We start from the raw sequence: 12,982 nt of genomic DNA, 5'->3' as shown, positions 1-12,982 counted from the left end.
CCTACCTGTCCAGGTGAGCAGGTTGCTGATTATGGGCGGGGCTGACGTGGATTACCGTAGTGATGTCCTCAGCAACGCCCCCCTGCTGTGTGTCCACGCTCACCTGGGCCACACTGATGCCGTGGCACTGCTGCTCGACCACGGAGCTCAGGTAAAAACAACATTTTTCATCATATTTCATTGTTTTTTCTGAGGTTTTTCAAATTTGTGAAATATCATTTACATTGTTGACGTTGGAACTTTGTGCCAGTTTTACTATGCCCACACTTTCTGTGTCGTATTTCTAGGTGGATGCTCAGTCACATGACGGTTTGACTGCACTGGGGTTCGCTGCTGCAGCCGGACATCTGGACATCGTCAGCATGCTGAGTCAGCACACAGCAAAGGTATCCTTCTGCCCGCTTCTCAGCATTTGAAACTGTAACAAAAAACTAGTGCTCTGGTGCCACCCTGTGGTCACATCAGGAATAGCATAGAGGTGGACGGCCACTCATGTCCACTTATAGGATTTGGTGGGATTTGGATAGTCGCTCTTCTCTACAAACTAAAAGTATGCCATGAGAAGAATTTGAAGGATGCTACGATAACAAGAAGTTCTACAAATGTGATAACTCAAATAGCGTCTGAAACTCCCTCCAACAGCACTTTTCCCACATCAGAAGTTGTGGGGGCTGCTGATAATGAATAATGATACATTGTGTTGAAACACAGAAGGGCAGACTTGCATCATTTAAAATAAACTAATGGGCTCCATGTCTTGAAGAACAGGTCTTGGTATCAGTGAGTCTAAATGTGACGGGTTCATGTTGTTCTATGTTGGATGAGAGTTCAATCTCTGTGACGAAGGTGTGACTAGTTTCCACTGTTACCATGACACTATGTATCCAAACATCTGTAGACGTTTAGGAATAAAACCCAGCATGCAGAGCGCGAGGTTGTTAGACAGCTACATATTGTTCCCAGTTCAAGCTGTTACGATGGGGCATGAGGCGTCATCACATGATCAAATAGACAGTCCCTGAAATCTGTGAATCTGAGAGTCTTTCTCTCCTCGTGTACTCAGGTGGGTCACGTGGACAGCTCCGGCCGGTGTGTGTTGGTTCACGCGGCTCAGCGAGGCCACCTCGAGGTGCTGCGCTTCCTGCTGAAGCGTGCCGAGTGGAGCTGCACTTCCTGCTGCGGGCAGAGGGGGGCGAGCAGGTGCCAGGCGGTGCAACAGGCTCTGATTGCTGCGGCCAGCATGGGCCACACAGAGGTCAGCTACACACACACACACACACACACACACACACACACACACCTTTTATTATAATGTGCGCTACTGAATTGTGAACTGATATTCATGATGTGTTTGTAAAACCATTTGTTTTGTTATCGTGTCCCGTGTGTGTGTGTGTGTGTGTGTGTGTGTGTGTAGACGGTGTCATACCTGCTGGATCTTCCAGAGGAAGATGAGGAAGATGAGGAGAGACCTGAAATCAACACACCTGACAGTCTGTGGGGAGAGACAGGTACAAGAAGTACACCACAAATACTACAAACGCTACAAATACTGCTCATTACTATAAATATCTGATACTAATGTATTTGGTACTTCAGGATTATTGTTGATTCTGCATTAATGCCACATATCTGATCTCATTTCCTAATGTAAAAATATTTTTTATTTTCAATATTAAACATGTACAAAATACCAACAAAGACCTAAGATGTACATTCAAAGTTCATAACACAGAAGTTTAACTGTGTTTATGACTTACTGACAGTGATGGACTGAGGTGTTCATTGGCTGTAAGGCTCACTTTGAGCATGTTAAAGCACATACATGTGAGCAGGGAGTACACGTACACACAGCCACAGGCTGTAAACACGGCAGTACATCCTCATGTGCAGACTCAGGCTGAAGATTTATATTAAAATGAAATAGGCGCAATTACTGAGTTTAAATTAAGAATCCCCCAAAACATCACAATACCTGAAAAATGGACTTACAACATGATGTTTGAAACTACAAATCCCATCAACCATCAAGATTGTATTAACTTATTCTGCTGTTATTAAAATATTACTGAATCAAAGCTGAAGTTATGTTTCAGATTGTGTGCATCTTGTGGCGTAGCTACACTGTAGTTTAAGGTGTGACTACCTCCAGGTTGACTGGTTCATCTTAGTCATTTAGACAAAGTATGATCAACACAACTGGCATAATTAGGAAAGTAATAGCATTAATTATTCTTTAAACTCTCTTTTGGCTTGCTGTGTTTATTTGAACTGTTGAGAACATTTTTCTGCTTGTCACCCGCTCAGATTTGTTGCTCTTTTATTTCTGTGATATGATAATAAAGGTTTCCAAAGATGTACGATACAGTTCAAAGACGTAAATCTTTTTTTCAAATGAATTCACTCCTACTTAACCAGACAGTCTTTTAATATTCACAAATTCATGGATCTCTTCTCATTTGGTAAAAAATATCAGCTACTTTAAAGACATATTTAAAGTTATATATTTTACAGTCTTTTCAGTTTGAAGCGTACACGTTTGTAAACCTTGTGTGTGTGTGTGTGTGTGTGTGTGTGTGTGTGTGTGTGTGTGTGTGTGTCAGCTCTGACAGCAGCAGCAGGAAGTGGCCGGTTGGTTGTCTGCAGGCTGTTGTTGGATCAGGGAGCTGCTGTTGAACAAGGCAACAGGAAGGGTGTCACACCTCTCTTCAGTGCTGTGAGACGTGACCACTGGCAGGTATGGTGGAACACACACACACACACACACACACACACCTTTTAGTTTAATTCCCGCTCCACAGAAGTTGAGTGTCTGTCTCTGTCAGGTGGTTGAGCTGTTATTGAATCACGGCGTGGAGGTGAACATGGTCGACCAGCAGGGCCGAACAGCTCTGATGACGGCAGCCTCAGAGGGACATATGACCACCGGCCAGCTGCTACTGGATCATGGTAACCCCCTGTGCACTGATGACAAAGCATTAACAACCACAGCAACAATGTTCATTACAAAATTCAAGTTATTCATCATCATATTTAGGTCAGAAGTCAGTGAGTACAACAAGAGAGTCTTGTCATAGTCACTACTCCTATTTGGGTACAAATGTATACTCTAGTACTCTGTGTGTATATCAATATATTTCAATATGAAGCAGCAAAACAAACTATTATCTGTGTCTGTGGACAATGACCGTGAAAACAGTCGCAGAGGTCGCCTGCAGCTCTTCATCTAACATGAACGTTTGATGAACGTTAGTGCTCAGTGGTCATCTCACTGACAGACACATCACATTTCCTGTAACTGCTTCATAATAAAATAAAATCCAACTAGTGCTTCACCAGTTAAATAAATAAAACTTAAATTTTAAGGTGAAGCTGCAGATGACAGTATTTTTTTGGGGGGGTGTGGTGTCACCACCAGCATCCTTTCCTCAGCAGGCCGTTGTGTTACGTGATTTGCTGATAGATAGTGAGTTAACAGACATTTATTTAGATGAAAGTCTTATTATTATTTTAAAGGAGCAGTGTGTAGGATTTAGTGACATCTGGTGGTGCAGATTGCAACCAGCTGAATGCCCCTCGCCTCACCCCTCCCCTTCCAAGCGTGAAGGAAAATCCACAGTAACTTTAAAAAAACGTTGAAAAGGTGTTCAAGTTTGTCCATTCTGGGCTACTGTAAAAACATGGCGGACTCTGTGTAAGAGAACCCCGCTCCTTCTGTAGATATTAAAAGACTCGTTCTAACGAAAGGTGATTCTTATTTTCAGGTGATTGTCCATTTATGAAGACATATGTATGAATATGATATTCCATTTCTGTCATATTCTGCTAACCCCTCCCCCAACAGTGATGGTATTTTGTAAATCATATATTTTAACAGATGAAGATTTGCTTTGATGCAGTAAGAGCATCAGTCCTCTGACCCCAACATGATCTTTGACCCCAACACACACACACTCTCTCTCTCTCTCTCTGTTTCCAGGAGCCTCTCTCGACCAGACTGACAGAGAAGGCTTAACGGCGCTCAGCTGGGCGTGTCTGAAAGGAAAGCTCCAATTGGTCAAAGAGCTGGTGGCGAGAGGTGCAGCCACAACTCACGCTGACCGCAGTGGACGGACGCCTCTGGATCTGGCTGCCTTCTGCGGCGACCCAGAAGTTGTGCGTGAAACAGATGCAGTTATCACTTTATTTAAAATCTTTATTATTTACCAGATTTTAGAAAGAGCGGCTCTCAGAGCCTGCGGAGGATAGCGTATGTTTGAGTATACTCTGATTTACTACTGTTTTTAGCAGTATTTATTGATAGCAAGAGTAAAGGACGCTGGTGGAAAGAATTTCAAACTCCATTTCCTATCAGTAAATAATGCTAAACGTAGCTGGTGTTTGTTGTTCGTGTCCCTTTCCTGTGTTAGGTGCAGTACTTAGTGGATCATGGTGCATCGGTGGAGCACGTGGACTGCAGCGGAATGCGTCCTCTGGACCGAGCGGTTGGCTGCAGAAACACTTCAGCAGTCATCGCTCTGCTCAAAAAGGGAGCCAAAATAGGTAGAAAACATGACTCAGCAATGCTATCCCAATGGGGTTTTTTTTATTAGAAATGCAGACAGAAGTGAGAGCAAAAGAGGAGAATTACATGTAAGAAAAGTCCCGAGCCGGATCAAACCAGGGATGTTGTGGTTCTTTATGGCTGGTATCACATTATGTATTTGTTTGTGTAGGACCAGCGACCTGGGCCATGGCAACCTCAAAACCAGATATCTTAATGGTCCTGCTCAGTAAATTGATCCAGGAGGGAGACAGACTGTACAAGGTAACACACTTAACCACACGCAAACTCAATCCCAAACCCGAACGCACATTTAATTAACCAGATGGGGGCACATTCGTTACATATTCTAAATATTCGACGTGTGCATTTGCAGCAATCTAAAGTAAGAGAAGCTGCTCATTCCTACCAGTCGGCTCTCCAGAAGTTTCCAGGGGACGAGCTGAAGACGTTCAGACAGCTGAGAGTGTGTGTGCTGCTCAACCTGTCACGCTGCCACCGCAAGATGAACGTGAGTCTCTTTCTCTCTCTCCCACACACACATACAACCACAAAGGTAAAATTCCTCCTAATTTACAATAGCTGCCACTCAGAATTGCCACCCCCAGCCAGCTACCAGATGTATCCATTCATTCCATTCAGATAAACAAGAGCTTGTCACCAGCTGGAAATTCTAGGTGGCTGCATGAAGTTCTTTAGTTTCATGCCAAGAAAGAATGTTTATTTTGTTTGTTTGTGTTTTTAATGTACTATCATGAATTCATTTTATTTTCTTTCAGGATTTTGGCCTTGCTGAGGAGTTTGCTACCAAGGCGCTAGAGCTGAAAGCTAAATCGTACGAAGCCTTTTATGCCCGAGCTCGAGCCAAACGCAGCCGCAGGTAAGCAGAGCGACATGAGAACAAGTGGTTGACTAGAACAAACTAACTCTAACCAAGTCATGAGCTGCTCACTTCAAATGTGTTATGCATTAATCAACAACACGTCTTTCTTTTCAATGTCCAGCTGAATATCATCATATCAATGCTTTCAGCATTCTCTCCATTATGACCACCACTCAGGTTTAGGGTCTTTGGTTGTTACAGTATGTAGCTTCCACAGTTTTGCATCCTTCCAACATTACTTCATATGAAAGAGAAACTAGTTCTTTTTCTCAAGAAATTCTGCTAAGTAAAAGCAACTTTATAGCTGACTAACATGAAAAAAATGTGTGGAAGAGTTGCGCAGATTCAGCTTCACTCCCTTCTGGAGAACTGGAGTGGAGTCAGGAGGCAAGGACTTGCCAGGGTTTACTCCCTTTGCCTGCCCCTCTCTTGACCTAATAGTTAACTATTTGACCAAGGACACATGTCCGGAAACTTTCCAGAAACTTTGCAAGTTAAGCTCGGGAATTTTGGAAATATTTCAAATCGGACGCTTTCAAGTGTCAAGTATTATTTTATTGAACAGTATGTGTTATGTTCATGTGATGTGATGTGAAATATTCAAGTGTACTTGCATGAAAAATAAAATATATTTAACTTTATTTAAGTTCCTTGTTAAGGGCCAGCCTTCAGTGTTGTAAATTCCCAGTTTATTCCCATTAATTCCCATGAAAAGTTTCCAACTTAAAAATTCACAATATTTTGCAATCCTAGTTAGCAGAAGCATGACAAATGCCTTTATTACTTTTTGCTGTGGTTGATTTCTGCAAGTTTGAAGCCACAGACTTCTGAATTCTTAATTCTGTCTTTTGCTGTCTGTCAACATTCAGACAGTTCCATGCAGCCCTGGAGGACCTGATTGAGGCCAGTCGACTGTGCCCGTCCAACCGGGAGATCCAGCGTCTGCTTTCCCGGGTCAAAGAAGAGTGTCGGCAGGTGGCACAACAACAAGACTCTCCCCCTCCTTCATCACATCATGTTTACCAACAAAATGTGTCCATCAATGAGGGCAGGTGCAGAGATTCCGGTTGTCTGCAGGTGCAGGACAGGGAGGGGCTTACAGAGGAAGAGGAGGAGGAGAGTTACAGAGAAGAAGATGCTCTTCCTCACTCCTCCTCTTTTCATCCTCCACCTGTGATTCAAAGTCTTGACACCCACTGCCACCCTGGGGGGCCATCACCCTCTTCTCTCTCGCCAACTCATCTGTACCGTCACCTCCCCAGCCCCACCCACTTACCCTCCTCCTCTTCTCACTCTGCGCCTCCTCCTCCATCCGCCTCTTATCGCCATTTCAGCCCTCCTCCCTCCCCAATGCAGCATCAGCAGCGAGCCAGTCCAATGTCAGAAAGTATGCCTGCATTATCAGGAAATGGAGGTCTTCACCACCATCCACAGTCCATTTCAGCCCTCCACCATTCAGACCAGAACCAGGGACTGCAGCAGCACCATCATATGTCCAATCAGCGATCATTCCAGAAGCAGAACCCTGTTCAAGGCCAGTGGCTCCAACCAGCCAAGGTTCAGGTTGTCAGAACCAGTCAGCCCACTTCTGCTGCCCACTCCAGCATGATTTTAGGAAGTTCTGCCTACTCCCAGTTTGGCCAGCTACCCCAAGAACTGGCCGAACTGGGGGAAGGCATTTGCCCAAACCCCCTAGATATCCGGCCAGGTCTGCCGGTCCAGGCTGGTCTGAGCTCTGGAGCTTCATATCCGCTAGATGATGTGGATGGTGACTTCGTTTGTCAGGCAAGATCTGGATCTGCCTATGGGAGAGAAGGTGGAGGGGAGAGGGCAGGAATAAATCGATTTGGTCAGGCCCGTCAGTTAAGCCGCAACCAAACCAAAGCAGCATACTACCCCATGGAAGTGACTGAAGCGACAATGGGACATCCTGACAGCATTCTACCATCAAACGATTATCAATACCACCCAGGGGGACTACGACGCCCACTCAGTGCCCACCCAACCTCCTCTCAAGCTCCACCCACCAGGCCTCTTGTCCACTCGCAAAGTATCAGCGTCCGTTTCTCCACCAGCAGCGGCAGCCTTGCTGGTGGGCAACCAGTTAATCATGGCCAAGGCTTCAGGACCTCTGCCTCCGTCCAGCAGATGGATTTACCATCAGATCTGGCCCCTGTGGGAGAGGTTACTGGTTACCATGACGATCTATTTCTGATCTCCTCTCCCCAGTCAGAAATATGCATGGTGGGAGGTGGAACCTATCCTGGAGAGGCAGGCCGTTCATCTAGGAATACTCCTTTCATGGGCATTATCGACAGGACCGCGAGAGTGCACCAACAGTATCAACAACAAGCTCCTTCCAGTTCAGCATCCTGTCTCAGTCCTTCTCGGTCCTGGGCTGTTTCTTCAGTGGACACAGTCATCACCTCACCTAGCAAAATGCCTCCCAATCAAGGCTTCAGCCAGCTCCAGCCATCCTCTATTGCTTACCACAACCGCAGCAACAACAATGCCCACAATGGTCACGTCCTCCATGACAACCACCTTGACTACTATGAGGTGCTGCCGGGCAGTGGTCTTCAGAGTGAAGGCTCAGTGCAGGTTGCCAGTCAGAATCCTTCTTACCTGGATGTGAAGCTGGCTCGAACAATGCCGGTGATCCATAGCTGCTCAGACAGACCAAGCGACAGACAGACAGGTCCTACCTCTCCTGTCAAACCAAAAAGACCCTTCGTAGAATCCAATGTATAGAGAAAACCTTAAATGTTAAGTCAAAGGCAAGGGAGAAGGGTTAATGAAGAGTTAATAAAGAGAAATGAGTGCACTTATATATTCCAAGATTCACTGGGGCTATGGAATTATTGAGTCCTGCACAAGACCTAAACAAACTAGTTTGTACAACATGTTGTGTGTACAACACATAGTTGGTACAACATTAAGAGGGACAAGACGCAATAATCGTTCAAAACAGGGACAACAGCATATACTTTCAGTCTCTCTTTGAAGGTCTTGTGCATGAAAGCAACCAATGACCGATCGCTGCAGGACGTAGGCGTGCTTGTCGGATCAGTTTCGGAAAGCACTTCATTTGAAGGATACCGACTCCTTTATTGTTTAGAAAAGACAGTTGGATATGGAACGTATTGCCTGTTACAGGTCAGGTCTGTCAGTTAAGCTGCCAGAGACAAAGAAAAGAAGCAAGGATGAAGGGAACAAGGAAAGGACGAGACTTCTTACATGACTTTAACATAAGACGCACGCCATTACAAAGCACAACAAGGAAGAGAAAGATTTCGGACACCAAGTAGCACTAAAACATTCTTCCTTCCCTCCGTGTTCATCTCTGGTTTAAAGTAGGTTTCTAAAACTGAAATCTCACTGAATGTCCATAATGCTCTGCTCTAGAGTTTTTTTCTGCCAAGTTCACGTATGCAACTCTAGATGGTGGCGTTCAGTCAGAGAAGAGAGACGAAAAAGCACCACTATTACCTTCTTTTGATGCTGACGCCTTCAATGAAGATTTTCATTTCAAGTTCGAAGCGCTTAAATGATACAAGGACTGGAAACCTGGATACAGCCACTGCAGGATCCGGGCTCTAAAACTTGTACAAGTCAGATGCTGGTCAGTGACCTGGTCCCAAGCCATAGTTTGAGAAACTAGGATAATGCTGTCATTGAACAAGCACTGACTTGCTGTATATAAAACAAAAATAAGTGATATTTATCTTTTTTAAGTTATACCTGTATTAAACTGTATAAATATCATTTCTCTTAATGCTGTATATTCCTTTTGGATTTGCCTTTATTGTTTATATGTTTTGTTTTTTCCACACAGAACATAGAAATGGGAAACTTTTCAAAGCAGAGTTGAAGTTTAGCTTTACTCAGGGTTGGGTTAACATCTCCTCCTGCTGGCATATGGTGGCATTGGTCTGCTGTGAATATCCTGTAAAAAATTACTTTTAATGTTTTTGAATTTTTGAATTATTATTATTATTATTTTTTTGCTTCAAGGGGGCTTTTTGTTTTTTTCTATGAAGGTCTTTTGTATTATGTAGTCCTAAAAGTCCTAATTTATGCAAACCACAAGGATCCCAACTGATCTACTAGGGCCCTTTACATTGCCGTTGAACAGTGCTTACATGGGATTAGCTCCTTCTACTGTCAATAACTTAGTAAAAAACAACTGTCTGTTAGTTGACCCCCTCCCCGTTGCATATTTAAGATACCTTTTGCAAGATTTCAAAAAGTCAGATGAAGATGTCTATGAGGAAGCTACAGCTGATAAAATCAGCCTGTGACGGTTTGCATTTCAGGTGTCGAAATCAAAGGTTGACAGATAGAAATAAGGAACCTGCTTTTGTTTAGCTTGTCTGAAATCAAGAACCCATTATTTAAAACATTCTGAATTCAAGTGCTTAATATGTGGTGCCCCGCCATTGTTCTGATGGCCCATTATTCCAAACCCCCCGATAGTCACCCTGAAAACACACATACAAACGCCACATTATGGTGTAATGGCGTGATACCAGGATACCACTTTACCGTGATACCGTGTTGCATTTTAACCCAGAAGTAGTTTTGGTGCAACCATCTAACAGGATGTTGCATATTTATTATTGCTAACTTGACCACACTGGAGGATACCGTGTCAATGCCAGCTGTTGGACGATTGGACTTTTGGTCCTATGCAACATTCTTGGACTATTGCGATTTAATAATTAATAATGGGCCATCAGAGCAATGGACAGTCCTCACGTCTGTCACTCTCATCATAGTAAACTGAATATTTTCTGTGTGAGAATGAAAAGTTTGACAGGCATAGCGACAGTCACAAGAGGAAGGGGTTAGCAAACAATCCATTCCAGGGGGTTTTTCAGAGGGGGTGCAATTTAAAGATGGTATTCACAACAGTTGGACTGTTTCTTTAATTTTTTAACTGTATTTTATGCACACAAATGCCTGATTTTTGTACATTTCTTTTTATGTTTCTAATGAATCAGCAGCTTGCTTTCAGAGCTGCTGATACCGATAGAACCTATGACCTCTGACCTCTCTGTCACGGTACAGTCTCTGTGACCACTGCCCTTATTTCTTACTGCTCAGGAGTTTCCAGCTGTGAGAACATGTGGTAATACTTAACCACCCCGGTTCACAAGCCATTTTCACAATCGAACTGCTGGGTAATTCTGGCCGTTTTAGAATGATGACGTACATTATTAGCAAGCTGATTGGATATTAGAGAGTAGCTTAAAACGATAAAGCGTGGAAACACCTCGTCATAGTGCATCAGTGTTGCTTTAACCTGATGAGCTGGATGACAGATGTGTTGTCTGTCAGTTAAAACATGTGTTGTGCTGTACATGTAGGATGTAACCCCCAACCTGCCTAGGGGTCCTGAGCCCAGAGTTTGAAACGCCACAGGTAATTCAGCAGTAATCGAGCATTACTTGATGTTGAGTGTGTGTGCTCCCTGTTAGTGGGTTTACTGTGGGCTTTTTCTCACTGTGTGTAACATAGGTCAATATTTAAAACCCAGGATGGTTATAACAATAAGAGGAACGTCTTTATTAAACATTTAAAACATGAATGTGTCAGCTCATGTGAAATTACTGACTGCTGATTTATCATTACAAAGAGGAATAAAGCTGAATGAAAGACAGATTAAGTCTCTCTCTCTCTGTGGGTGTGTTAAGGGACTGATGCTACAGTCATCAATGTGGATACTACTTTCGCACCATCGTTTGTGGTCATGCATAATTAGCTTAAAGCTTCATAGATAAATATGTTTATATATCTGTCAATTGGGACTGTAGAACAAGCAGTTAACAAAATATCATTTATTGCCAACTGACAAATAGAAGTTATCCACTCTCCTATTTTTTTTTAGTAGTGGTGGAAGAAGTACTTGGATACTTGGGCGCAAATAAAAGTAGTAATACTCAAGTCCCACATTTTGAATTTTACTTAAGTAAAAGAACACAAGTATTAGGGAAGATCGCAGTATGAGAAGAAGTAACAAACAGTTTAAATTGGTCTGGGGTTGTTCACATAAGCATATGTTCTTCTGTCACCATGCATAGGTGGACAGGATGTGCTGTGCAGAGCCTCCCAAATTATGCAAACACGCCACCTCCCCTCATGTCAAAGCAGGTGTTAAAGTATACAACTTCAATAAGGCAGAGAAGGTGAGCTATCCTCCTGGTCATGAAAAGAAAAAAACACAAGAGTGAATTGTGGGAACAGCAAACTTCTCTTCAATGTCAGTAAATAACATAATTCTTTGTTTGCTAAACGGCAACAGTGCTCATAAACTGCAGCCTGGAAAGAGAAATGTGTTGAGTTTGAGCAATAGATGATATAAAAACATGGATTTAGTATCCATGACATCACCCACAGGTTTCGGAAAAGCTGTTGTGAAGCTCAAAGTGTGGTGGCTGTCCTGCCTCTGCCAGCACCTGGCTAATCTAAAAATGTAGATTGTAGAGCATGGGTGGAGCTGAGGCTGACTGAAGCTTGGTTGCTCAAACAAGCCATCTGTAACGGCACCTCCCTGTCAATCAAATTCTGCATAACTTTAAGCCTTAATATCATCTGAACAGGTGAGTTGTATATAAATTCACCCTCAGTACAGTTGTCATGAACGGGGAAATTAGCTACAGAGACCAAAACTGTTTTTTGTACCAGGCTGTAAACATATTTATTTCTGCTGTGAAGTTGGACATTTGAACATGGGGACTTATGGAGACTGACTCACTTCTGGAGCCAAGCTCAAGTGGATGTTTGAGGAACTGCAGTTTTTAGTACTTCTGTGTTATACATATTCATGGACGTGGCCACTTGGTTCAGATATTAAATGGACGTGACGGCACTCCTAAGCGTTGCTATGCTACTGGACAAGGAGGGAAAAATCCCATAAGCAGAGGTTGAAAAAAGGGGGAATACCACCATCTACTCTGTGTGTTGTGACTTATTTCTGCTAATATCAACCTCTTATCTGCATTTGCCATTGTCCCACCATTCCTATCACAACTATTTGCATCAAAGTAGCAGTTTAATCTTTGAAAATCATTTTATTAGTTAATTATTTGTATGTAAAGCATGTTCCTGCAAGGGAGCCAGTAAGTGATGTAGTGGAGTAGAAAGTACATTGAATGTGTAGAAGTATACATTTTGCAGAAAATGTTACCTACACCTGATGCAGCTTTAACATCTAGAATTATACCAGAAGTTTAAGTCAGGACAAAATCACACCTGGACAAACTTGCTGTTGCACACATTTTTTTTTAATTCAGATTGGCCCAGTTATATTAAGACTTCCCTTTAAAAGAAGACACTGTCAAAGACAAACAACATTGGTAAAAGCTTTGTGTTAGGCACTAGTGCTGAGTCCTGAAGTTACACCAAAAAAAAAAAAAATTATAATAATTTGTTTAAACAGTTCAAAGATATAAATTTAACAGCTGTAGGTAAAAATAAAACTCTAATAACACACATCTGAATAAACACTGAACAAATATTCCTTTCAGTCCATTTAAATACAGCTTACTTACGTA

At 42.9% G+C, this 12,982-nt stretch overlaps 1 protein-coding gene across 8 annotated transcripts in view; it reads left to right on the top strand.

Annotated features, from left to right (window-relative positions):
- tanc2a (tetratricopeptide repeat, ankyrin repeat and coiled-coil containing 2a) overlaps nt 1-11,088 on the top strand; it is a 53,146-nt gene extending 42,058 nt beyond the window's left edge. For all 8 annotated transcript variants that reach the window (XM_027284829.1, XM_027284828.1, XM_027284826.1 and 5 more), the window contains 12 exons: nt 14-151; nt 288-386; nt 1,064-1,255; nt 1,418-1,511; nt 2,604-2,737; nt 2,826-2,949; nt 3,980-4,155; nt 4,410-4,542; nt 4,716-4,807; nt 4,920-5,054; nt 5,323-5,423; nt 6,296-11,088. In XM_027284829.1, coding sequence (XP_027140630.1) covers nt 14-151; nt 288-386; nt 1,064-1,255; nt 1,418-1,511; nt 2,604-2,737; nt 2,826-2,949; nt 3,980-4,155; nt 4,410-4,542; nt 4,716-4,807; nt 4,920-5,054; nt 5,323-5,423; nt 6,296-8,177 — 3,300 coding nt within the window. In that variant the 3' untranslated portion in view covers nt 8,178-11,088. The remainder of the gene's footprint in view (nt 1-13; nt 152-287; nt 387-1,063; nt 1,256-1,417; nt 1,512-2,603; nt 2,738-2,825; nt 2,950-3,979; nt 4,156-4,409; nt 4,543-4,715; nt 4,808-4,919; nt 5,055-5,322; nt 5,424-6,295) is intronic.
- Nucleotides 11,089-12,982: the final 1,894 nt, after the last annotated feature.

This window comes from Larimichthys crocea, chromosome XII, assembly GCF_000972845.2.
Source record: "Larimichthys crocea isolate SSNF chromosome XII, L_crocea_2.0, whole genome shotgun sequence".
Classification (NCBI taxonomy): Eukaryota; Metazoa; Chordata; class Actinopteri; family Sciaenidae; genus Larimichthys; species Larimichthys crocea.
This window is presented reverse-complemented; position numbering and strand designations above follow the sequence as displayed.